This window comes from Nothoprocta perdicaria, unplaced genomic scaffold (assembly GCF_003342845.1).
Source record: "Nothoprocta perdicaria isolate Ctin4 unplaced genomic scaffold, notPer1 scaffold_44, whole genome shotgun sequence".
NCBI classification, from domain to species: Eukaryota; Metazoa; Chordata; class Aves; order Tinamiformes; family Tinamidae; genus Nothoprocta; species Nothoprocta perdicaria.
In genome coordinates, this window is record NW_020455688.1 from 1154313 (window position 1) to 1181959 (window position 27647).

The 27647-nt window shown below is 40.9% G+C and overlaps 1 protein-coding gene across 1 annotated transcript in view; it reads right to left on the reverse strand.

Moving 5' to 3' along the window:
• Window positions 1-3631: 3631 nt before the first annotated feature.
• The window catches only part of KIF21A (kinesin family member 21A), a 49714-nt gene continuing 25698 nt past the window's right edge, over window positions 3632-27647 (reverse strand). The window contains exons 21-35 of the mRNA XM_026046353.1: window positions 26534-26635; window positions 25809-25974; window positions 25281-25301; window positions 22339-22399; window positions 22068-22122; window positions 20697-20914; window positions 16995-17105; window positions 14613-14651; window positions 12725-12861; window positions 11694-11874; window positions 10992-11156; window positions 10211-10328; window positions 8697-8867; window positions 5798-5997; window positions 3632-4727 (exon numbers count right to left, since the gene is read on the reverse strand). Coding sequence (XP_025902138.1) covers window positions 4634-4727; window positions 5798-5997; window positions 8697-8867; window positions 10211-10328; window positions 10992-11156; window positions 11694-11874; window positions 12725-12861; window positions 14613-14651; window positions 16995-17105; window positions 20697-20914; window positions 22068-22122; window positions 22339-22399; window positions 25281-25301; window positions 25809-25974; window positions 26534-26635 — 1839 coding nt within the window. The 3' untranslated portion in view covers window positions 3632-4633. The remainder of the gene's footprint in view (window positions 4728-5797; window positions 5998-8696; window positions 8868-10210; window positions 10329-10991; window positions 11157-11693; window positions 11875-12724; window positions 12862-14612; window positions 14652-16994; window positions 17106-20696; window positions 20915-22067; window positions 22123-22338; window positions 22400-25280; window positions 25302-25808; window positions 25975-26533; window positions 26636-27647) is intronic.

The following is a 27647-nucleotide window of genomic DNA, read 5'->3' on the forward strand; positions in this document are numbered from 1 at the left end:
ATGTCTCTGGCCTTGGACACTCCTGGTGGCTGAGAGCCAGTGCTTTTCCCAGGAGGGAAAAGCTCATGTCCAACACGACCAGTGGTCCTGGGATTTGCAGTACAACTGACTTGGCAACAGCACAGAGAGGGCCCTTGTGAAACTTTCTAGAGGTAGGAATTACAGAATCACAGAATGCTTAAGGTTAGAAGGGACTCAGAGGTCACCTCGTCCAACCCTCTGCTCACGCAGGGTCACCTAGAGCACGTGGCACAGGGCTGCGTCCAAGCGGGTTTTAAAGATCTCCACAGAAGGAGACTCCACAACCTCTCTGGGCAGCCTGTTCCAGGGCTCTGTCACCCTCACTGTCAAGAAATTTTTCCTTAAGTTCCTGCGGAACTTTTGGTGCTTCAGTTTGTGACCGTTTCCTCTAGTTCCATCAGTGGTCACCACTGAAAAGAGGCCGCGCCCTCCTCCTCCCTCCCTCCCTTGAGGTATTTATCGACACTGATCAGGTCTCCCCTCAGCCTCCTCTTCTCCAGGCTGAACAGACCCAGCTCTCTCAGCCTTTGCTCATAGGGCAGATGTTCCAGGTCCCTGATCATCCTCGTAGCCCTGCGCTGGACTCTCTCCAGCAGCTCCACATCCCTCTTGTACTGGGGAGCCCAGAACTGGACATAGTCTGCAGATGTGGCCTCACCAGGGCTGTGTATAGGGGAACGATCACCTCTCTCGACCTGCTGGAGACACTCTTCTTAATGTACCCTGAGTCCTGAGACCTGCTTGGCTCCCACTTCTGCACTTTGGGTGGGGAGGCCTCCCTGGCAGCCTGGCCACGTTCTGCCCAGCCTTCGTTAACGCTGTGTTTGGACACATAAAAGGGCCCTGAATTCCGATCCTGTTTTTCATCCGAAGCACAAAGATGAGTAAGGAATGCAGCCGTCCCACAGGGATCCCTACATGGCTACTTTGTGGAGCAGAAATTAGGAAGGATTCAACAGCCTGATTAAAACACTCTAGATTTGGGGACAGAAGTGCCCAGACTTTATGCCCTGTCCCTGAAGAGGCAAGAGAGAGAAAAACAGACTGCAAGTCCCATTGGAATTGCTGTCAAGCCTTTGAACTTCTGTGCACCAAATATTACACTATATTACATTACATTATACAAATACTGTACCAAATACTGCACTTACGGCCCATTTCTTTGTTAACATACATGGAAAAGGAAATGCAAATGAGCAGCTGAATTTAGCAATAGCAGTGGCTACTTGCTGCTTTTTCATGATAATTTCCATGGGAACAGAAGCTAAAGAAAGGTATTTTRAAAGATTTCTGTGAAAAAATGTCCCTAGTTTTTTTTTTAAGGTCTCTTACTATAATTTTGTGAAATTAGGTTAGAAAATGCTGCAATAAGCCAAAAACAAGGAATTAAAATATTACCATGCCCCTTCCAGTTAAATAGTATTTGCCTTCACATTTTGGGTTCATCTACACATTTCAAAGGCAGAGTCGCTGCAGAGATTCCCCTTCTCTTTGCTTAGACCCATTCTCCCTTCATTACACTCCAGACTGAATTAACCCCTTAAAAATATTGCAGTAAATAAAACTAGCAAAGGGCTTTCAGCAGTGAATACTGCCATCAACTTCAGCCCATCTATTCCTGTGCTGAAGAGCTAAATATTGGGATACACTTCTAAACCAGCTGGCCCTGCTGCATTCCCATAGAGCCACSTGTCACCTCCAATGACTTAATAACTCCTTTTTTCCCCCCTTTTCCATGTACAGTGTGGCAGATCTCACCCCCAAGCATTTCTACTGCTGTTATAAAGTTTCTATCCTGTCTCCGAGGCCTACAACAAAGTAGAAATAAGGTGTATTTACCTGCTAGCACAACAGCCAAGCAGCAGAGACTCTTGATTCTCCCCATGGTCAACTGCTGGCTTCTGCACACCACGTGCTCTCTTTTATATGCCCAGAGGCACGATAAGCACGTGTTCAGGAGAGTAACAAGAGACAATGCATTTTTTTTCCTTGAAATTTCATATCTTTCATGAGATTGATTGTAGCACATGCATGTACGAATGTATCTAAGCAGGTAATGTAGTTTATTTACATAACGTAGTTTATTTACCACAAATTTTGATAAGTTGAAAGCCATTTTGAGAAAATCTTTTTTCCCAAGACTGYTCCCAGTCCCTTTAGAATTAAACCTTCAATGACCTCTTCATTTTTTAAACAAACATCTGAAGTGAATGAAAAAGTTTTTATGGGTGTTTACTTTTTTCTGCTTTTGATATTTTGTCACAMTATAATAATAAATTACAAATTAAGAGTTTGGAGAAAAATAGTAGAAGACTCTTCAATAAAACACAAAACTGATACTGTGACCTTTACAAAATGTCATTTTGCTTCCAATTATTTAATGACAAGAACCAGGAGGGCAAATCTGTGTGTTCTATGGCAAGATTTGATTTAGATGGAGGAAAAAAAGCTTTCTAGACGGACACTAACAGTTACATAGGGTGTTGAGCATGAAGTATATTTTTAACATGAAATGTCTGCGTGTTTTTCAGCGTTACCAGAGAAGCACCTGCAATTCAGGCTGTTTTCACACCATTCTCTCACCATCTGGCCCATCCGAAGAACAGCGGCAGCTTCCAGGGCCTGTGAGGACTTGGGTCCTGCAGGGGAGAAGCACAAGAGTGGCATGAGCTGTGCACGTGCTCAGCACATGCTGACACACCTGGGCTCCCCCATCTATGACTGCAAAGCCTCAGGCCACCAAGGCGGTAGCACCTCTGCAGTGAGGAGCCTTCAGCCACGGGACCAGGCACAAGAAGCTCCCTCCACCAGACCTGTGTCAGCTCCCACACAATCCTTACTCATTAACCTCCACTGGGAATTTTTCCTTGGAGTTGTGATGTGCTCCCCCACATCTTTTGGGGCRTACCCTTCAAGTAGAAGGCACAACAGACAAACAGGAGGGCTAAAAATTAGTGTTTTACTCCCAATCTCTATGATATTCCTATAAATAGGTATCGCTACCCATTTTTGCCACAAGCTGGGCTAACCCAGTAGCCTCAAGTGACAAGCAGCGTGCATTCCCATCTCCCTTTAGGCAGGATTGAGGAGGAAATAATACTCTAAACGAACAAGCGGAGCCAGAGCTTGTGTTGTGTCTGCTCGAGAGGCTGTAGGTGCTAATGTGATCTCTGAAGAACAGGGCCGAGGCGCTGCATTTATAAGCAGTTATAAATTGCAGTTATAAATGCAGCCTGTAATGCGTTCAGGAACCCTAGCGGGATCTCCTCATACTAAAATACACCAAAAACACCCATGATAGGTGGCTAGAACACTCACCTGGACACTATAACCACCTCTGGGTTATTCTACAAGCCATTCTACTRCATTATGGAAAACTGTGTATTTTATATTTGAAGTCTTTGCAAGTAAAGTGATTTCTTTACAGGAAGAATGCTGAAAAAGGCAAAGGTAAGTGGTTCACATTCACATCTTTATTTGTCACCTACATAAGCTATAATTTACAGACTGATATTTTCTGCAAAAAAACCTCAACATCCAAACACGGTTCTTGAATCTACATAAAATTTTTAAATCTGCAGAATTTACAAATTAATACTCAGAGCAGCTGGATAAATTATACATCCTCCCTCAATATCCCCACACTCTAAGAATTTTAAAATCCATACAGGCACAAGATAAGATATTCTCTTTGTACAACCCTCTATTTACATTGCTTTTTCCCATACACGTGGTTCAGTTCTCATTGTAACTGCCAAGGTTTGCAAAACAGTGTTTCTAAAATACATTTAGCAGCATATAAAATTAGATAAAAAGGAAAGACATTTTGCTTAAAAAAAAGAAAATGTGAGATGATAGAAACAAATCCRTAAGAAAAATAGATTAAGATATACTTCTGTTATGACATTAAGAATACCTAGTCATAGCAGAATGTAGGCAAAACACTAATAAAATGTACCAATTTATGAGCATTTTAGTTCTAGTCCTGAGCACAGAGCATACATAGCTGCACAACTTTGGTCAACGAGGATTATATGCTAACATTAACACAAATCATACGGTGCTCACTGTTAGCAGGAGACCCTCATGTCAGAATGATCTGTCACTAACAGCTTCCTCTCATCTTTTATTCACTCCGCTTTCATAACAGCTAAGTGACCTTTTAGAAGTTGGAAACAAAGTCTGTCTTCATCAAAGGCTTATTAATGGGATATGATTACTCCCATGCTACCCTAAAATGCAAAACAGCTCATCATACTTGTGAGTGAAATACAGCAGAGCACTTCTTTAATATATTCCAGGATATAATTTTGAGACAGTCATTAGTGAAGACCGATTTCCAGTTAATTTAAATCGCAAGTGTTAACATATGCACAAAAAATCCAGCCATTATATATAGATATACAGAACGATCATTTAGACACAAGCATATTACCAGAAGGTTACTTTTTTTCTCAAATACAGTACACGTTTTAAGGACAGCAGTTCTAGTAGAAGAGTTCACGCTTATTTCTCAGCTCCTTCCAGTCATCAGTGTTTGCCTAACGAGCACGCAGCAAACTGCACAGAGCGCCCTGCGACTTCATCACTATGTTCATTTCTCCCCATTATTTCAATTACTGGCAAGATCTTCACTTGCATCTCCTGTATCCGAGCTCTGCCCATCCATGACATTTCGGGCTTTCCAGATCCTCACAGTCCGGTCACTGCAGAACAAAACGAGAAGAGCAGAAAGATAATTTAGGAATTAATTTAGGAGCAGGGGGAGGCAGGGGAAAGGCATTTGGAAAGGCATTATTAAAGGAATGGGGAGAGTTTCAAATCTAACATGTGTCAATGTTCTCTAACTTTATCGCAACACTGGCCTTCAGAGTTCACCTTGAATCATGATGGCAACTCTAAAAGTTATATCCTACTCTGCTATTAATTTTTTTTTTAAAGTACAGCTAATAACAACAGGCTAAACCAGACTGACCCCAGAGAACAGCTTCTAACTATTTAYCAATTAGCAGACCACAGGTAAGCAGCCAGTGTACTACAGCAGAGCATTCTGAAGCACAAAAAGCTCCAGGGATTTTATTTTGGTACTAATAAAGAATACATTTCACATTTATGTACGGTCTTAACTTCTTAACAACTCTAGGCAAACCTGGAGGAGGCTACCCATATCTGTGAATGCTTACATATAAATATTGCCCAATAAATATGAAAATCTTGCAACTCCCTAGTGTGAAGTAGCCTTCCTTCAATTCAGAAAGTCTTGCTTTAATTCAGAAAGCTTCAGTAATTAGCACCAGAATATACTGTGATGGCTTGCACAGTTCATGTGTTGAGACTAAACTACTAAGTGGGTGCGCTCAAAAATTATGTATTTTGGTGGTCAAGTCCCCTGAGGTTTCAGGTACTAAACATGCCCAGTTCTACTAAGGAATCAGATACAAATGTTCAAATCAAATTTGATGCAAATATAAAAAGAGTTTGAAAAGCTTCTAAGTCAGCATATAAAAAAAAAGATTTTTTTTTTTTTTTAAAAACACTACAGATCAGGAGTCTAGCAATAAATATCCCAAAGATTGCTAGAGGGGGACATTAGGGACAAGGTGGTAAAATTCCCTCTGTTATGCCGAAGATTATAAGCATTTAGGGATATGAATCAGATCTGCCTGTGCTTGCTGAGAAGTCCCCCAAACAACTGAAGATCTCCTAAAGGAATGTGCAAGGACAGACCTTTAGCAAGAGATACTGAAAAGAAAGATTCGTGGAGAAGAAAACTCACTCTGCTGCAGTGAATATGTGGCTGGCGTTGGTGCAGATGGCATTGATGGGACTGTCGTGGCCCTTGAGCTCCCCGATGGGCGCGAAGGTCTCCACGTTCCAGAGCTTCACGAGGCCGCCCCTGCAGCCGCTGAGCAGCACGGGCGCGCCGGGCACGGCGCCAAGCGCGCACACCCAGTCCTTGTGGGCGTTGGGAACTTGCTGAAAGACACAAGGCCCCACATCAACACGTCCCCAGGGCGCTTCCAACTCCACAGCAACAAGTGCAGAGGCAGAAACCAGGAAAGGCCGAGGCCTAAGCCCAACTCCCAGGCGTGAGGCAACGTCTGCACGTCAACCAGACTCTGTTTCCTCACTAAACAGTACTGCGGAACAAGAATAAAACCCAATATGCCCAACTGCCAAGGTAGGAAGCAGAAAGGGTTAGACTTAGCAGAATGTGGCCTTTGCACATATTGTCTGCATATTTTTCCTGTCAGTTCTAAAACAAATATAAGAGAATGACCCAAAACACTGTTCAAAAATACCCAGGGAAGCAGATATCTGCCTGGAAACAGATGTCTGCCATCTTTCTTTCTTCTTTTCCCATTACACATTATAAATTGACTCTGTAATGTAGCACTTAAAAAACATATTAATTCTTTATTGTGATATGCTGATACAACTGCATACTTTTCTTGTTGCCCTCCACGTCCCTCACTGGCTTCCTCTCCAGGTCAGCTCTGGCTTTCCTAGCCTCATCCCAGCATGCTCAGACAGTGTCTCAATATTCCTCCTGGCTCACACGACCTGGCTTCCACCTCCTGTTTGGTTCTTTTCTATGTTTGAGTTTAGTCAGCAGCTCCTTGTTCATCCATGCAGGCCTCCTGCCAGCGTTCTTTGGCTTCCTGCACATTGGGATGGATCATTCTTGAGCTTAGAGAAGATAATCCTTGAAATGAAAATCAACCAGCTCTTCTGGACCCCTCTTCCCCCCAGCCTTGTATCTCATACGATTCTCCCAAGTAGGACCATGAACAGGCCAAAGTCTATTCTCTTGAAGTCCAGCGTTTTGATCCTGCTATTTGTATTGTTCGCTCCTCTGAAGATGCTCCTTCAACGCCCCTTCCTATTTATTTTCTATTTTCACAAAAGAATCCTCTATAAAAAGGATAGTACTATATTTTTTTCCATGTGTCTGGACATTAAGCAAGACTGTAGCCAGTCCAAGACAGATAAAGGCAGTGATCACTCCCCAGTATCTAGTATGTGAGAAGCCACCTTGGGAATACTTGAGTCCTATGTGGAGCTTCCCAGTACATGAGGGGTATTAATACATTGGGATAAGTCTAATCATCACCAGTAAACAGTTCAGGGCTTGGGGAACATGAGGAACAAAGACCTTTCTGAAGCGAACTCAAGTTTCCTCAAGCTCGGAAAAGAGAAGGCTAAAAATAAATCTACAGTTGCTCTCTTTGACTACTTAAAAGATGTATTTTTATTGTTATGTTTTAAAAGCAGTATAACTTTATGAGAATGTCCTCAAACTTCCTTCTCTTCAGGTTTCCACAGCACTCAGCAGGTGTTGTGCCGGGATGTCATACAAAAGCACTGGGTAAACCAAAAGAATTCTTTTTTTAAGCGATGAAGAAAACTGCTGTTCTTTTTGATAGTCATAGAGCAACTTAGGCTGAAAGGAATGAGTGGAGGCCAAATAGTCAAGCCTGCTGCTCCAAACAAGGCCAGCTTCCAGGTGAAGTCAGGTTGCTCAAGGCCTCACTCAGTTCAGTTTTAAATTCTCCAAGGCCACAGATTGCACAGCTGCTATTGCTAACAAACAGCTTTGGGCACCTCTGTAGGCAGTGAGATATGTGCGTAGGCCTCCCAGCTTGGCCAAGTGGATATTTTCTGCAAGAAGGTGAATTTCTGAACCCTTATTTTAACAGTGAAGCCTTAATAACACTCGGAATGAGAATGGACAACAAATTGGACAGTTTTGAAAGGAGGTCTGTAAGTCTGTGTATTTGTGGATAAGCAGCTTCCCACACAGATGGTTCTCCAGATGGTGATTAGTCCATTATCATCCCATGTCCTGAAACTTTTATAGTCTATTTGTTGCTAGCACTCTACACATCAACTGCACACATAAGCCATCCTCTGCCTTCCCCCCAAATAACTGAATTATTAGCATCTAAGTCTTTGTGAAAACAGCAGCATCTTGTGTCAGTTTTTTCTGCCTCCCATTTAGCCCAAATTTAATTATCTCTGTAACTCAGCAATCTCTCATAAGACCTAAAAAAAAAAAAAAAAAAAAAAAAGGATAGGCTTTTGGAGAGTAGTCTAAGCCTAAATTTTCTATGCCAAATATAAATTATTGATGATCCTTAAAAGTTTTGCTGGATTTGAGATCCTTTCTGCTTAAAAATTACACTAGATTCATGTAGCTACAGAAATGTCTTTTGTCTACATATTATTTTTATGTGTTATATACACTATATAATATATGCATTATATAACAAGATAAATGGGATCTAAGGAGGGAACTTTTTAGAAAAGAACTGGAGGACAGAGAGTTTCCAAACTCTAATAATATTTTGTGTAGCCCAAGCTAGACCATTGTTTTTTAGTTTAGTCCAAAATTCATGACCTCCTCAATGGTAAAGACGGTGACCTGTGGTTCTAATCACAGAAGAGGAAAGTGCTGCCTTCATTCTGAAGTGAAACAATTAAACTTACATACTCTGAGCGATAACAGAGGAATAATCACTTATTTATAAATATAATGAAATATATTACAATGTATTTATATTAAAAACATCAGCATCTAAGGGAATAGCCATTATTTCAGCTTGAAGTTTTACACAGTCTCAAAACAGTTTCTAAAGCAAGGCCATTGTATTAGCCTCCTGATTTTACATTACCTGGAGAAGGTCTTTTTGAGCCAAATCCCATTTCTTAATTCCATTGTCTCTGGATCCACTGAAAAGGTTGTCTCCCATAATAGCAAGTGCTTCAATGCCATCATAATGAGGAGGTTCAAAATTGTGTGTAGGACTTACGCTTCCTAAAGCCCCTTCAGTTACATCGAACATCTAAAATAAGTAAATAAATAAATATTGAAATATATTAAACAAAATTACCTCTCATTTATCCATCTTTAAGACATGTAGTGAACAATTGAAGAGTAGAAACTTGGGAAGATCTCTGAAGTCTTTTTACAGGAAAGAGCCGCTATATTACAACATATGTATTATGCCCACTGTGAAGAAGTGATCATGAAAATCATGGAATTATGAAATCCCTACCCTCTTTGCAAGAAGAGCCTATCTACAGTACATGGTGGGCTACAGATAAAAAGCTCAAGAACGAGTATGAGAAACACAGTTCACTGGGAGAATAACAAGGCTGCAGGAAGTGGTATGAATATATTTTTGGAGAGCCTATTTTGCAAGGCTTACATACTATTACACCATGATGTTTTTCCTACCTCATTCTTGTGTTCCATGAATGATGTCTTAAATGAGGCTATTTTAACTGTTTGGGGCACACCTAGCCATTAGCTCCTTGCACCTAGAGCCACCCCGTTTCACTTGGCAGTGCAGCAAGCCAGAACTCACCCAGTTACATTAAACTTAGGACAAACAGACGAGCCAAGTTTTTCAACTGCTACCTCTGTTTCACAAGCAAATGTCAGACTTCATCCCTTATTATTTGCTCTTCATTGACCTTTTACAATGAGTTTGATGGTGAGACAGGGTCAGTCTGGTCATGTAAAAGAATACCTAAACTAAAAGTATTTTAAAAACTACAGCATTCAACTATCATGTATGAGTTCCATTAAAAGAAAACAATCCTAGCTCAGCAGACAGCAAGTTTGCTGTGGCAGGGAAGGTGTGATGTGCAGGGGCAGCAGCCTTGCAGAGCACCCACTGTGCAGCACATACCACCAGCTAAAACCCCCTGCATGTTCCTGAGCAAACCTGGAGAGCACATGTGTGCTCACAGCACAGTGTCCCTCAGGCAATGGGGTTTGCACTCCAAAACGTGGACAYTGACTGACTTAAGTGATTTTGCTTGTGCCTCTGTCTGGCCATTTTTAAGAAATATTTTGCTGCTGAATGTTTTGGAAGAGTAGCAGTTATAAATCGTTCTCTAAGTCTTCGTATACCTGATGTTCACCTTGACAGGGATTAAGAAAGAGTTTAAGCAAAGACAATCTGATCTACATTATTTTCTAAATTGTTCCAGTGCAAGATGAAAATACAACTAAAGTGATAAATATAATAGACTAAACACTGTTCTATAATCTCTCACTGATGTAAGAACTTCCAACTTGGCTACCACATTTGTGATATGGAGACATGAGAGTCCTCCTGAACCAGCATTCAGTGCTAGCAGGAAAAGAGAAATAAATAGGCAAATTCTACTGGTTTACCTTTATATAATGATCCTTCGAGCCAGTGACAATAAGATCTTGCCCGTTGGAAATTCGGTCCACAGTAAGGCACATAACAGGGCCCAGGTGACCAGTTAGTTTTCCCGTAGACTGAAACCTTCAAGAATAACAGCATGAATAACTGAGGATTTTTTTAAACAATTTTTCTACAAATTCAATGCTCTATTGCAATTTCTGTTTTCTCTTTCCCAAGTTTTCCTCTTCTGTTTTACATACACTATTTCTCACATCTATGTGTAAATGTTAAACCACTGTTAAATGTGAATAAAAGCTTCTGCTTATGTTAAATCAGAATTTTTCTTTACCATAAAACTTAAAACTAAAGGCAATTAAAGTTCATCAAAGTATTCTCTGCATTTTGAASACATCTTTCTGACTGTGGGTTCTGGCTTGGAAAACTGCTATCTAGCTAATTATCATAGCCAGATATTACTGTATATTAAGTCAATCAGATCTCACCATATTAATGACTACTGGTCAAGATACATTGCATCTATTAGCATCCCATACAGCATAGAAAACCTTACATAGAAAACCTTGTGTTTTTCCAAGATTCACTATAACCAATGAGGAAGCTGAGTGTGTTTCCATTACCTCAGTTACAACCATAAAATGGAATAATTGATTCCTTGGTCCATAGTCCAAGACCATATTTGCTCAGGATACTGATAATACCATAAACATGAAATATTTTGGTGACCAAAGGTGTCTACATGTGCATATGACACAAAGAACACTCCCTTCTGCCACTATCCATTACCTCTTGAGGTCCCACATCCGCACTGAATTTCCAGCAGCTGCATAGAGGAAAGTGCCAGTTGGATTTAGTGCAATCTGATTGATCTGGTTCTCTCCAGCAGGGATAGTGACTGTTCTGTTAGTACTTCCTGAGCACACATCACCCGGCATCGCTTGTCCTGAAGATCTAAGTAAAAAAGGAGGGATGGGAAGGAGTTATATCCTCTCTATGATTCATATATATATATATATGTATATATGTATATAAATATTTAAACAAACAAGCATATTTACTTGAGCAGAAAAGTTTTAAATCAGTTTTGAATAACAATTCAAAAACTGGCCCGACAAAACCCTGCATACATAGATTGTTTTATGAGTCCATACATTACCAATGCCCCCAGCCCCAACACAGGGTCTATGTGAATTACACTGTGCTACAACGCTCTTAGATCCCAAACTAAGTAGGGAAAGGTCAGGTAAGTATCCGAATCGGAAACATTCCATAAAAGGCCAAGTCACAATAGCTCAGACAAGGCCATTCCTTCTGTGTTTGGATCCCAGTTACATCAGGATCTTCATATTAGTTTATTAAACTTAATAGATTCTTACCTATTTTTTATATTTTAATAATAAAATATATTAGTTTTTTATATTTTATTATTATTTTATCTAAATATAAGACTCATTTGAGCTCCTCTCATTTAAGATTTAACATACTTACGTCAGTGTCCTAATGCACTTAGCAGAATCTCGGATGTCCCACACCTTGATATAGGAAGTTGAGACTGTGAAAACCAGGCTAGTGTAGTTGCAATATTTTATAGAAACAACGTTATTGGGATGACCCCCAAGAGACATAATCTCTTGTCCAGTTACCAGGTTCCAGACTTTACAAGTACGATCTAAATAAAGAGAAAAGGAGAAAAGACAGAAATAATTAAAAAATCAGAAAACATCTCCATTTCCAAAGTTTAAGGCTAAGAATATAGAGCCCTTTACCCTAAATGACTTATWTGAATATGTTAAGAGAGAAGCAAGAACAAGCAAAAGTAACTTTGAATGATATATATATATATATAWAAATATACATACACACACACATAAAAAAAAAGTATGCTCATKAACAGCAACCACTGAGGTCCAGCTATGTTCTTTTCTAGCTAGATTAACTGATTAAAATGCAGAGTCACCACATAGGATAAAAAAGATCTCTTTCTAATCACTACTTCTACTAGTTCGAAATGTTAATGAATTATATAAGCCAGCAGAGAATTTAATAAATCCTAAATCAAATCCCTCCTACTACTCTTATAGCCCATAAGAGACAGGCAACAAGAAACATATGGAAAGCAGTCAGTGGTCATAGCTCTGCTCAGAGAGTCAACTGTATCCGGAAGAACCAATTCAAATTCTGTGGCTAAACAGACAGAGGAAGTCTGCTAATTCCCACACCTACCTGATAGTATCTTTRCCCTGAGGCACAGGGTTCACCTTGTGAACCATGACTAGTTCTGTCACATCTCTCAACAAATGTTGAGGCTGAGATTTTCTTTTTCCAATATAAATAAACTAGATATTGRAATTAAAAGTCTGCAGTTAATCCCAGCAATTCCTTCTTCAGCTTATGTCACAAAAAAAAGATCTCCACAGTATTATACTGTATATACAACACTAAGCACAAATTGGGAATTTGACAATATCCCGGTTGTCAAAGCAGCCTCTGGGGAAGCAGATGTGGGAAACTTGACCAACCTTTAGATCCAGTGAAGAGAAGGTCATCGGTTGCATCGACACAAAGCACAGCCTTGGTGTGTCCCTCAGCCGTATAGATACACTGGAGTGGGGAAGATCGGACGTATTTTGAAGCAGGGAAAGGATTAATTATCCCCCTAAGAAAAAAGAGAATGTGAGTTGGGCGTATACGACTTGCAGATCAAACTAATTTACTTAAACACAGGGAAACATTCATCTCATTTCTTATGTGTGGGGACAGAACAGCTGAATATTTCATACACTCTGTGGTTTTTTTTTGTTAGTTAGCTTTACTGAATGTCAGCTGGGGGCTAYCAGTTAAAGGAAATCTCACACAAAGCAAAAACAAATTAAAAAAAAAACAAGACAAATGCTGTGTGTTTGGTAAATGGGAGAGTCTCTGTAATGCCTGAAGAACCAGGTACAGCTCCTGGATTCACAGGACTGACCGGAATGCTGCGAGCTGCAGCACAGGGACATTTGAGGACCACGTAGCACGGCTGCAAGGGGGAGCACAGAGCGCCCTGCCACRTCCAAACCAGCAGCCCTCTCACAGCAGCCGCTCTCGGTGGGCTGTGTGGGGACCTGCTGCTAACTCGTGTCCCCCATCAAGCACCTGAACACACCCTGCCCTCAAATGGGTGCTGAGAGGGAGCGTGGTGGGAGAGCAGACACCCCAAATGAACSTGGATTTGCACTGGGGTGGTGCCAGGGGACAGCAACCCAGCCTGGAAAAATCAACCAGGTCATTGCATGGGATTTTAAGTGACTCGGCATCATTATCTGGTGTAGAACGGCACGTGCATGTGGACTGCAGTGTTTTCTGGGGAGAAAAGCCTCGAGGCAGAGCCTGCACACGCGTGCGGCCTGACCAGCCAASAGTTAGGCTTTCTGGGGCACCACAAGTGTGAAAATGAGAAATAGGACCTGAGTCATAGCCCCATCACACAAAACAACCCCCTAAAAAACAACAAAGTAATAAAAAACCCCAAAACTCATCAGTTCCCAGATGCCTTAGGAAAACCCAACAATTCCCTAACACGCCCAGTCCAACAGAAACTTGCTGAAGGAGGGGAAAAAGTCTTTACGCCGATACTAACCAACCTGGTGGCAATTAGCTTATTGGTACAGTCTTAGAAATCTATAGGTTCTGCTATATATTTTCACTGCTCAGGGCACGTCCACATTTATATAACTCCTTATTCCAATTCTTTGGCAGATGTCACTAATRTAAACATTGCCTGAAATCACTTGTCTTTAACTTCCTCACCTTGGAAAAGGACTTCACCTGCTGATCTGCACCTTTTAACAACACGTTCAAAAACACAGGGGCAGGTGATGCCCTTTGCGTATATTTTGCTGTTTTAGGTCTCTATGCTTTTGTTTTCTAACACTGCTCAAAACTAACGTGTTTCTTCTCTGCGCTCCTGCATCTCTTCAGCCCCTGTGCAGGCTGTTGGCAAGACACTGTAGAAGCTACTGAGTTTTATTTGCACTGGAATGTAACTTCCAGCCACCAGAACATACAACCAAAGAGGAGGGGGAAGCAGGAAAAGAAAAGCACATAAAACCAAAGAAAATGTTTGCTGCTCATTTTGAAAGAGAAAGACAAAAAGAATGCCTCTAAAAAAAGATTTGTACCCTATTTCATTTATAAAGAAAAAATTAATACACTGACATGCTCAACAGAAACACCCTAAGAAAAGGAGGGGGTGTGAGGGTGGGAGACATGCTTGACCAAAATTTCCAGTATTTAACCTCTGGCAAAAGCAAAAGAGATGCAGCACACGAGAATGAGGAAAATTCATGCAGCAAAATGAGCCTCCTAAGAGCTGGAATAACTTCACTGAATGATGCCAGGGAAACAGAAAAGAGAAAGAGAGAGTACCTGTGTACCTCCGACAGAGAGGAATCACTTTCATCAGACCTACAATCAACAGTGGTGGGATTGTAAGGAGAAAGAATATAGGTGTCAACAGCAGAGTCAAGTCTCCAAACGAGAAGAACAAAAAACAGCACGGCCAATTCAGAAATGCAATGCAAATCCACCRGAATTACACAGCATTGCTCGGGTTATACCTTACATCTGTGATAATATTGGGGAAAAAAGGCTTCAAATGGACTTCTTTGACACTGGAAAACTGCCTGTGAGCATGAAGCTGAGTTACGCTGCCTAAGCCATCGCTTATTTCCCCAATATTTTCTTGTAGGAGAAAAGGCAATAAAGTAAAAAGAGGAGATGGGTAAATGAGTCGGCCTCCATGGCTTAATGCCTATGCAAAATAATCAAAATAAATGAAAAAAAAAAAAAGAAGAAAGTGCCTGTTAAGTGTAGAAGAAACACATTTAAAATGGTGGTCTTAAAAATATATAAAATTGGTAGCTCCCTGCAACAGAATGAGCAAGTTGTGAATGATCACAAGTTCAAAATCCTTCACCTCCCATTTTCAACAAAGTTTTAAAAAAGAGAGAAATAAAAAGCAACAAAACAACAAGAAAAAAAATCCAAAACCCATGAACAGTTGTATGATGTCCTAAGAATCCATCATTTTTAACTCAAACCTAACAGATTCACTAGTTTCAATTTCATTTCAAAGTTAGTCAGGAAGAAAAAGGTTAAGMTTATTAAAACTCAAAGCACGTACAAAGCTTCAGACAAACTCTACTGAGTTAGCAGCAAGATAATAAAGGCTCTGCAGTTGAGATAAGGCAGTCTCAAGCACAGTTAAGAGTATGGGAAGCCTTGCAAGCTACTGCTTGCTACGTGGTGACTGCAGAGCACTGGAAAACACAGTTATACAGAAATAACGGCATAAACAGATAGGAGCTGTTTCTTGCTGTGCTACGGTCAGAACCAAAGGATGATTCCAAGTGGGAGCTAGAGTTTATGGGCTCTGCAGAGTGCTGCTACGAGGCCAGAAACTTGGCAGGAAAGATGCTTTTCAACTCAAGGTCACTGCAATCTGGGCTAAGACTCCTACGTGTAGAAGYAGATGCCTGATGTGCCAGGAAATTGGGTGCTCCCTCTTCTAAATAAGGTGTCACTATCCACCGCTCCTCCAGGTCACCTCCCTCTGTGTGTCCAGTTAATRCATTGGATCATCTCTGGCCAACTGCAGGAACTGGGAGATTTCAACATTTCACAGCCCGGGCTGCTTTCGTGAGAGCACTCTGAGTCTTGCTGAGCTACYGAGTAAGGGTCTAAAGCACCATTTCCTAAACTGGCAGCTAAATCCTACTTTTAGGAGTAAACACACACACAAATATACATATATCTAGGAATTCTAGAAATCTTTTCTGTCACGGTTGAAGGGTTTAAAACTACAAGTACCAGACATAGTCTAGAAAAAGGAAACAAGGTTCAGCAGGAAATTTCTTGTTTAGTAGCATTTTTAAAACAGATCCATGATTTTAAATATTCTCTTTGGAAAATACACGAAGACACCAAAGTGTCTCCTCCTGTCTTGCAGGAGGAGAGCAAAATATCTAATAAACACTACACTGATAACTCGAGTGCACTTTGCAGTTCCTTGGTTGGGGACTGAGGCTTCCCTCCGTGACTTACTTATCCTGCTGAACTGATGTGTTTCCCTGAGAAACAGTAAGACGACTAAAAACATTCATTTCATTACGGGGCCGGCTTGGTGGGGAAGTAGGAGGTGACAGACTAGCCTCTGGGCCTCCAGAATCTGAGCTACAAGAAAAAAAGAACATCTTCTTTAACAGGTTACGAATGGTTAGAGATGTTAAATGAAACATGCCTCAAATGTTAGAGCCTCTTTTCTTAAGCCAATAAATAAAATTATAATGCAGGCTACAGGTGTTTCCCAGAGAAGTTAATAACCCTATGGAAACAGACTGCTGCGGATTGTAAGGTGGCACAACAGTCAAAGTTTACTTCTTAGCAGTGAAAGCTCTAGGCATAAAAAACACACACAATCGCTGAAAACTGTAGTTTCTTAGAGAAACTCATATATTTCTTCTTAAAAGGAAAAAAAATAGTCATTTGCAAATGCTCCAAAGCACATTTTCTCAGTGCTCGACACTGAGCTATTTGTGTTCAGAAAAATACTCTGGCCAAAACATAAACACACAAAAATTCTTAATAAAAAAAATCTACAAATAAGTTGAACAATGGATAACAATTTAATTGCCACCAGTAAAAACTGTCCTAGAATCAATGAAATAGAAAATATGGAATTATTTTTCAAGAAGATATTCCCAAGGCTTAAAAATTATTTCAGAGAAAGTAAACATAAAGGAATCTTACAGTTTTTGTTCTTTTGCCTTTGTCTTTTCCACTGTTTTCTCATAGGCTTTTCTCTTTGTTAAAGGTGAAGGTTCAGGTATCCTCTTCTCTGACAGAGATGACTGTCTAGAACTARAGCAAGAGGCATCATTATCTTATGTTATAGTCCTTTACAAATTTGCCTTTTTTCTTTTACATTAGTTATTGTCTCTCTTGAATCTACTGAGCCTATTCCAGATTTGTTCTCATGTTTTAATATTAACATAGTTCTGACATTAACATATTAAAAGTTCCGACTGAGACCTTAATTGCAGATTCTGTAACTTTCATCTGCAACAGACCACTTTTAAAAATGCAAAGCACAGAATAATCATAACAATTCTTACATATTAATTAAACTTTTCACTAGCACATTCATTAATTTTCAACATCAATTTCAAAAAAAAAAGGAAGAGGAAGAAAAAGTATTTTCAATTCACAGTTTTATTATTTATGACACTGTTTCTCTTATTCCCTCCTTCTTCCACAGTTTTCATCCTTCCTCCTTACGTGTCTCTGAAATGATTCCCAGTTCAAAGTCCCTGGGACACACGAGGTCACTTTATCACAATCTTTTACTCCCCCTTTACATTGGCAAGATGATCAAGAGAGTAATATAAATGTTAACATGCGACKGTCATCATTTCACCACTCAAATAAAAATGAGTCTAGATGGCTTCCACTTGCCTGAGCTCCTTTCTCTCACTAGATTCTGGAGGCTCAACAAAGCAATATTTGCATYGGTTTACCCATTTTTCAGGCTGGGAATTTTCTGAAATACCATTGCTAAGGGCCCAAAATGCTCATTAGGAGAGAGAGCAACTCTGCAGACTTTGGAAGTGCTCTCGTGGCCATACAGCCGTGCTGAGGCAGCCCAGCCGGCCAGCCACTYGCCTAGTGCAGTTACTGGGATCCACCTTCTGCACCAGGAAAGCTGTGCCAGTTCCCTCAGGAGGAAACCTGTGCTATATGAAACTAAGCATCATCTGTGAAGAACATAGAGGGAACAAGATAAACCCCCTCTCTCTGCTTATGCTGGACCAAAGAATGGGAAAGTCTGGGACAACAAGGCATCTCCTATGCTCAGCCTGGTAACTTGTGTCTTTCAACTAATCCTGGGTTTAGTCTCCTCTGCCACAGCTGGCTCCGTGCCCAGCTGCTGGATTACACGAAACACCCTGGGACYTGCAGCACAAGCTCCTCTGCCTCGCACTGATGGGCTGCAGCTGCAGACAGCTCCCTCTTGCTCACTCCCTACCTCGAGTCTGTCACTTCTGGATCTGGAGTGCCACATCCTTAGGTGTAAAGAGCATGAATATATTATGAATCACTTTTGAAGGCCTGGAAATCCTCCAAAAAAAGCAGGAGTTTTGCTGTAATGAACTTCCTGCATATGGGTGTAAAASAGATGCATCTTATCAGTGACCTTCAGGAGCAAGACACATTTTATTGCAGGTTTCCAGGGCCATCTTAGAAGTCCCAGGATATCAGAGACATCTGAATGGAGGTGGCAAATACAAAAAGATGTAGAGGAGATCCATCCTCTTCTCAAGAGGCTTCAGGAGACCAGGTGGGTACAGCGATGCATGTAGAACAGCCCTGGCCATCTTTGTAAAYAGCTTCTTCCCAAGTAGCTGAGAGCAGCCAGTGAAATCATCACTGAGCTGAGAAAACAGCTAGACTGCCATGGTGGAGCAGCTGGTACATCCACAGACCCCTGACTTTGGCAGGGAGCTGCTCTCCAAAGTATAAGCATGAAATCAAACTTCTAGTGCCTCAAGAGCATGCACTTTTTGGATGACTGTTACTACATCCCTACGGTCCATTTAAGGAGCTGAAAAGAGGGACAGCATTTATTCCACATAGGATCCATCTCCACATAAGGAAGAACTTCTTCACTGTGAGGGTGCCCGAGCCCTGGCMCAGGCTGCCCAGGGAGGCTGTGGAGTCTCCTTCTCTGGAGATCTTCCAAAGGCGCCTGGATGCCRCCCTGTGCCCCGTGCTCTGGGTGTCCCTGCTAGAGCAGGGGGTTGGACTGGATGATCTCTAGAGGTCCCTGCCAACCTCCTCAACCATTCTGTGATTCTGTGATCACATTCTGCACTAGAATGTGTTTTATTATAACAGATATGACAGGATTAGAGGCTCAAATATGAAGGTCAACCTTTCTTCAGCAACGACCAGTGAGGAGCCAAACTTACTGCAGAAAGTACCCTGTTCTAGTTGGGAAAATCCATTACAACCTATGGCGAGGAAGTTGCTGGAGACTGATGGTGGCAAAATCACTTATGTTCCATAACATGATCAGTAACATACTTGAGGCCTACTGCTAAGTGAACTGATTTATTGACTGTGCAGAACTGTATAACGTGTCCAGACTACAGTTTTATAAAATACTCTTTTGCCTTATGGCCAACTCGCATTCATGAACAGATACACCCAAGAAGGGGRAGCAAGGCATAGAAGATATTACCTGAGTGTCGGATGGCCAGGTCATAACACTTGATGTGTTTAAAATCTTGAAGCTTCAAAAGTTTCTAGTGATCTCACACTAACTGCTGAAACAGGTTCCTCCACCTATTCTCAGCCCAAGAGCACTATTTCCAAACAGATTCTACATGTAAAATGCACTGAAGCCATCAGCATGGGTTAATAAATACTGGCAGCAAGGTTTTACTGTTCAAGTTTGCCACCTCAAGCACATGCCAGAAAAAAAAATGTGGTGTTAAGTAATACAAATTGCAAGTGTACATTAGAAGGAGACTGCTGTAAAAAAAAAAATTATGCAAATAGTGGATGGAAGGAAAGTGAAAAATGCCTAACTCCAGCATCTTGAACATGGAAATAGCTACTGGACATAGTTTTTCCCTGTCACTTTATGTGAGAATTCATTTAGTTTACACATCAACTTGTGAAATCCAAATGTTGCTACCTAAAAAGTCAATGAACAGGTTCCTAACAGTGAATGGTTGAAAACAATGGTGATATTGGTAGATATAGAAGAGCAAGACAAAGCAAAAAACACTTGGGGCAAGAGCCTGCAAGAAAGACTTGCGGGACCCCAAAGTAAAAAGAAAAAAAAATCTAATTTTATTTGGGATGTAGTAAGGCTTTCAACTAGATTTTTTTTTTTAAGTGTAGCTTACAGGTACAAAGTCATTTTGAGGATTCCACATACTTAACTTTACACTTGCATGCTCAGTTATTGTATAGAACTCTCCTTTTTAAACATAGTCCACAAAAACGTCTCAAAGAGAGATTTTACCCAATTTTAGGTGCATTTACAGGTACTCTTACTGCATTATATCATGTTTTTCTTTGTCTCTGCTGCTTTAAGCAGATYGTCATTATCTTCCTAGAATCTATACCTCCCATATGATTACTTGGCAAAGCATCCAAGGTACAAGATGATTTTTAACCTGATATTTAGAGACAAGGCTACACTAACTTCCCTAAAACAAAATAACTCAGCAGAAGCATATTCTATAAAAACCCTTATAATTTACAAYGGTGCCTTTGCACTTTTTTAAGAGCCGTGATAACAGAAGAAAGGGTAGCGTCAGTATTATTGAATAAGCTTCAAGTACATCCATCTCCTGAGTAAAGTTAAAATAGACTACAAGAAAGTGGCCACATGCATTTTTAAGAAGCAGAAGATCATTAGTACAGCGTGGCCAGACTTACATGCTGCCTATCTTAGAAGGTAAGCCAGATGACGGGGGGATAAACTCTCTGTCCCTAGCAGATGTGTCGTTTGTGTCAGCACTCGTCCCACTCTCTTGGGCTTCTGAAACAGCCGTCAGAGGGCCAGGCAAAGCAGAGTCTGCAGCACTAACGTCGGAGCCTAAGTCGCTGCTGTCCGCATAGAGCAGCTCCATCTGGGTCGTGGTCCGCCGGCGGGCCTGCAACCAAAGAGAAGCCAAGTTGTGATCAAAACGTTTCATGGAATGTCCCGGAATGCTTTAAGCTTCCTGCTAACTGGCAATCAGCATCCCACTCARTTCACTTGGCAGCTACCTTTGGAAAGGCAATTGCGGAGCTTGCCTGTGCTTTTTGGTAACGACAGAGGAAGCTAGTCAAATTCAACAGCATGCAACTTTGATGTGACAACTGCTTGAAAGGATATCCTTGGAAACCAACTCTTGAGTTGGAGGAGAATATTACCTGCTTATGGTTTATCTAAATGGAGTGTTATAAAGCAGAGGAATGAAGGAAAGTGTGAATCTAAATAGTTACAATTATATTGGCGCAACTTCTCACCCTGATGCTTATTCTGATACAAAAATGTCTGCTTCTAATTTAGTTTACGTCACTCCATGAATAAAAATTCTCCCAGATTTTCAACTATTTGAAAACACCAGCAAACTTCATAAAGGAGCTGAGCTTTGTGCATTCTTTAACAACTGATGATACAGGCTAACTTGGGTTGYTGCTGTGGAATTAAGATCTAACCCTCAGGGAAAGAAAGGCCATGGGAGTGGAGAGCAGAGGGAGAAAGACTCATTCAATCTGGGCAAAGCCTTTCCAAAAATGATGGATTTGTTTTATACCAGCATTTTCAGGGCAAACCTATCCAGTCTGTCTGCCCAAAGATCTGCAGGCCTGTGAATGCTATGAGAAACCTGACAGTCAACTTAGGTATGTTCCTCCACTGCCAACTGTAATTAAGATCCTGAAGGTCAAATATCTATTTAGTTTTTAAGCTTCCTTTATAATTCTACAACCACAAAAGCAAATAATTGTATATGATAAGCACGTTCCTAGTTCCCACAGGTATCAATATTAAACAGCAGCCTAGTTAAACTGTAGGTCTACTCCGGTTTGGCATGCTATAACTGAAGAAAGTCTTCCTACAGCTGTAAAAATGCAACCATAAAATATTGAAACACGTATCACTGCTTCTTAGAAATGAGTATCACATGAAAATATCTTATATATGAACCACATAAACAATTCCCCTTTGGCCTGTATTCATTCCTTAACATCTGTCTCAACACGAAGGCAAGAGTGTCCCCCAGAAGGTGCTATTAAAGCATTTATTATTGCACAGCCTACCTTGCTTTTAGGCTTGACTTCACCACAAAGCTTCATGAGATCTGAAGACAAGGAACTAAAAGAACAATTGCAGCACAGTGAAAATGAAAACTGTTGATATTTTTGCAGAATCTCTATTTTTATTTGATTTTTTTTTACTGAATTGATGGATGAAATGGAAGAAAACTACTTTAGATGTACTTTCTAATGGATACACAATGAGTTACTGAAAAAGCAAGAAGCAGTTACTTTTCTAGAATCAGATCCAATGATCTAATTAAAAATTGCTCACCTCCCTTCTGCCCCAGGACTATGCAGCGGGGCWTCCTCATCGGTGCTATCTTCCACATTTTCTAGAAAATTTCCAAAGGAACAATGTTAGCCAGTTCATCCACACAACAGGATTTGCAGCTTGTAAGTGCTATGTAAGACAGCTCAGAAAACAGCTGACAATTTTTCCCATCAGGAAATGTAGCTAATATTACATGTAGCTAATGTAGCACATATTAAATATAGGAATTTTCAAGAGAGCTTGACTGTTTGCTGAATTTTCCCGGTATCAAATCTAAGATTTTTTTCATACAGCCTAAAGAAATGATAATTTCTTTATCATAATGTCATATGTGGTCCTCTATTGTAGCAGAGCAGTAGAGACGACAGACAAGCAGAAATCAATTCTGAAAGGAAATCTGGAAGYCAAAGGAAAGATAAAGCAAAGGAAAAATTAACTGCAAGACAGAGAAGACACAGGGTGAAAATCAATGGACTGTAGAATGTGTCTTTCTCTTTTATTTGTTTTTGCTTTTTGGAATCATATTGCTCTGGGAAAGAATTAGAGCAGTTATGAAGAAAAAATCCTTTTTTATCCAGCTAGTGAGCTAAAACTCAGCCTCAATTTATAGAGAATGACTGAGGGGAAGCAAGCCCTTGCTGAGCACCTGATAACACTATGTAGTACTGCAGAGCAGCTTCCTATTGAGGTTAATTATAAAAAGAAAGAAGCTGGTCAGTAGAAATGCCCCTGCAATGCAATGGGTCCACACAGCTGTTCACAAATGAGGAAACCTGCATGCACGTGGCACACGGACACTGTCAAACATCAGCTTTACATATCTGCATGCAAACAAGGCAAGACATTAAGTCCAATCAGCCAAGACAGGGCACAGGTACAATCAGTTCCAAATTGGAAACATTTCTAAAGGCAAATCTTGTATTACAGAATGATTTACCTACAAGATGGAAACAAAAAAGAGCAATTAAGCACCTCAATTTGTGAAATTATAGGAGAGAATAGGTCCTCTTATTTGTATTTTACTCTAATAACACACTTGAAACATAATTTAAACATAATTTAAGAATATCAGTAGACCACTGTTCTGCAAGCAAAGTCTCCCTTATTTGGAACATTCTCTTGAAATTTTTTGGAACCTTCTCTTGAAAAAGTGGAGAGGTTTGAGGATGAAAATAAGCAGAACACAGAGGCATCTGGTGTGACCGGCACAACTGCAACAAAGAGAACTACACGTTTCATCCCAGCTTGCTACCCAACTTGCTCTGCCCATACACAGCTGAGAGTCACATCTACCAACGTCCAGATGTCGCAGATGGGAAAGAAAAGCGGTTCCCACTGCCACTGCTTTGGAAAGGAYTTGCTCCAGCAACATTCCAGGAGCCAACTTAGGTCACGTTACCTCTTCAGGAGAGGGTCTGGGATAGCAGACAGCAACAGCCACACACAAGGTAGGTGTGCACCTGAAGTCTGCGGGTGAAACCCTGAGCCTGAGACGCACTTGGCCCCAAACTGAAACCTTCCAACAGGTCTGCACTTTACCACAGACTCACAACTGCAGAGCGAGTGTCCTAACTTCAAGGCAAGTATGTCCAAAAGGTTAAGACCTTGCAGATTTCAGACCTGAAGGAAGAAATCAAGGGAGCAGTTCCCAAGCAGCAAGTGAAAAGCACCTGTATGGGCAACTACTCTGCTTGGGATGGGGCTGACTGGGGCTGAGGTCGCAGCAGTTTAGATACATCCACAGTCAAGTTTCCTACCTATAAAGTGTCAACTTAGTCCTGAGTGGTTTATGAGTTTTTAAAGTCTCAGTTAAAGTGTGAAAAAGCTTTAATGAGATATTCTCTAACAAAAAAAAAAAAAAAATCACGATTGAGGTATTATTTCAATGCATTCAACAAGCATCTGTTCCCTCATCCAGGTGCTGTAAACAAGGAAAACTTGTCCCCAGCAGAAGCAAATGCAGGGCTGACTTCCTGAAGAAGCATCGCTCTCACCCACCKAGGGGCTTACAGAACACACAGACATGAAGTTCCTGTCTTACAGAAGCTGCAGTATTAATAACAGCTGATATTCCTGGGTAAGTCCTAGCCACTTGAAACAACATGTCCTGAGGCAGATCTTCAGTTGCAGTCGCCTGTCAGGGTGCCAGTAAAGCTGTAGCAGTTCACACCAACTTTTACCATATGATCATCTGTCTGCTTTAAGGTGAACTCTTGTGCTTTTGGAATATTTCTATATGTCTATGCAAACTAGCACAGGACAGCTTAATGGGATTAGAAGTATCACAAGAAGACACAGAGTGAGTTTTTGGTTGACATCAGCTTTTTGCTAAGCTTTAAAGAACCAGTTTTGTGTTTGGGAGAAAAGGATAGAAGGAAATTTGTGTCATTTATTTAGGAGTCATTTAAGAGCAATAACAATTACAGTACCCATCTCCTCAAAATTAGTGAAGCCAGTAATTGAACCCAATTGAAAAGAATGAGATAGAATCAGCAATCTGTAGAATAATCACATTACAAAATAAACCATCTGCAGAAGGTTAAAACTAAAATGCATGTTAAGAATTACTTTTTGCCAAACAAAAAAGATGTGATCAATTTGCGACAACTATAGCAGTAATACATAATGAAATAACCTTCTATATTCTACATAGTAGATATATAGTATCATACTGCAGGTTCACAAACAATAATTCAGCAACTGGATCTACAGCTCTAGTTACTATAGTCACTTCTCTACTGTTAAAAGTAACTATCTTAAGAGCTACAGGTGGTATCAGAAAGGAAGAAGTGCTTTGTAAGCCTGTGATAACGAGTGCGCTTTACAGAACAGGACATGCAAACTTCACACACTCACAAATTCTAAGATGCACCAGTTAGTGAACATGAATGAATTAGTAACTCATGCAGCTGCATCATACACAGAAAGCTAAACATACTTACCCAGTGGTATGCTATCTAGGTCTGTGTAAACAACAGCAACAAGGAAAGAAAAGCAACACTCCAATCAAAACATATCCATTTATAAAAAGAAATAAAACAAAAGTACCCAAATGTATCCTATACTTTTCATAACATCATCTCATTGGAAACAGAATAGATGCCGTAACAAACATGGAATACCACTTTCAAAATCACTAATGCATTGTGATTGCATAGGATTAAACATCTAGATTTTTGTAGTTAGAAGTTGTAATTTTATCATGTTTAAGTGCATAGTCTTTGGTAAAAATAGCAATGAATGTAAACTCTCGATAATGAAAAGATTCATTATTTCCCACACTCCGCTGCTGAGTAGATATATTTACGAATGATATGCATGCACATCAACTGTGATATGGAGTTGAAATGTAAGATGTTAAAATACAGCATCTATTCAGAAAAGAACAGCCTAGAATACCCAGTAAAACATGCATGAAAGGCAAACACAGCATGCAGGTAATTACTCAAAATTTAAGAGCCCAACATTACCTTGCAGAGCATGACCCAGCAAAGCATCAAGCTCGGGATTTAACTCTGCTTTTTCTTTCAGCATATGAAACAGCAGTTGGTTTTGCGTAGCGCTAGTAATCTCTGTCTGCTTAAGGCGTCCCTCAAGAACTTTAATCTGAGCTTCCTTCTGGGCTGCTTGGAGACCCTAGGAGAGAGAAATCAAATAAAGAAGAATGACACACTTGAACACAACATTTTATTAGTTAGAACACAACAACTGCAAAAAAAAAATGCAAAAGCTAAGAACACAACACAAATACACCGAAATAACTTTCCCTTCATGTCATTTTTTTTTCCCTAAGTGACTCATTCAATATTCATTTAACTTATATTCCTCAGGCTCTACTTGCAAACATGCATTCTGTGGCTAAGACATGTGGTCCAAACACAATTCATAGGGTTTTTCTGCATATATTCAATACTAGCAATGACCTAAAAATCCACACCTTATTTTTTCCACAAATCAGTAATCAAATCAAAAATCAAAAGTGGTGTCTTCTGGAAGGATGAAAAACAGGTAGCTCAGTGAAGGTGAGCTTGGAGTTGCCTTCAAATTGAAAACCAGGAGAATTCAGTGCTGATAAGTTTTGCTTTATTCAGTTTACTTTCCACAAGTGTAAATCCACGTTAGCCAGCCAGTAAAATCAGCACAACCTTGCTCCTTAATTAACAGTCTGGGCACACATGTATTTCACTTACATTACCTTATTGATGCCCATTGTGAGGAAATGATCCAGCAAATATCGAGCTTCTGTCAAAGTGCAAGCATTGATCACTGCTGTTACATCCAAAGTCTCTCCTTCCTCCTACACATGCAACAATAAAAACAGTCAGATGGTGAAAAGAAATGCATCTTTTAAAGTCACTCCACTAATTGTAGAAAACAGAAATAGTAAGGATGTTGCAACATCACCTAATTCATCCGCATCACAGAATCACAGAATGGTTGAGGCTGGAAGGGACCTCTAGAGCTCATCCAGTCCAASCCCCTGCTCCAGMAGGGACACCCAGAGCACGGGGCACAGGGCGGCATCCAGGCGCCTTTGGAAGATCTCCAGAGAAGGAGACTCCACAGCCTCCCTGGGCAGCCTGTGCCAGGGCTCTGGCACCCTCACACCAAACAAGTTCTTCCTCACATGCAGAGGGAACTGCCTGGGTTTCAACTTGGACCCATTGCCCCTTGTCCTGTCACTGGCCRCCACTGAGAAGAGTTTGGCCCCTTCCTCCCTACATTCTCCCCCTAGGGACTTGTATATATTGATCAAATCTCTTCTCAGTCTTCTCCAGGCTAAACAGGCCCAACTCACTTAGTCTTTCTTCATAAGAGAGATGCTCCAGTCCCTTCATCATCTTCATCGCTCTCCACTGGACCCTCTGCTGAGCCCAGAGCTGCCCCCAATRCTCCAGGTGCGGCCTCCCCAGAGCTGAGCAGAGGGGCAGGATCCCCTCCCTTGTCCTGCTGGCAACATCCTCCTGATGCAGCCAGGAGCCCATTGGCCTTCTTGGCCATGAGGGCACATTGCTGGYTCAYGGTTAACTTGGTGTCCACCAGGACTCCCAAGTCCACCTCCGTGGAGCTGCAGGTCAACCCCTAATCTGTCCTGGTGCCTGAGGTTATTCCTCCCCAGGGTATCCCATGGTATCTCTACACCATACTTGACAGATGTGTTTCCAACCCACTCCACGAACATTCCATGATGCCAACTCTGCAGCCTTCCCAGGCTCTTCAGTGCTTCTCTTTCTTTGCTCCTGAAAGCTCTTGAAATCTCTATCCGAGACCTTTCTCATTGGTACTCACAGTGGGAATAGAGAACAGTA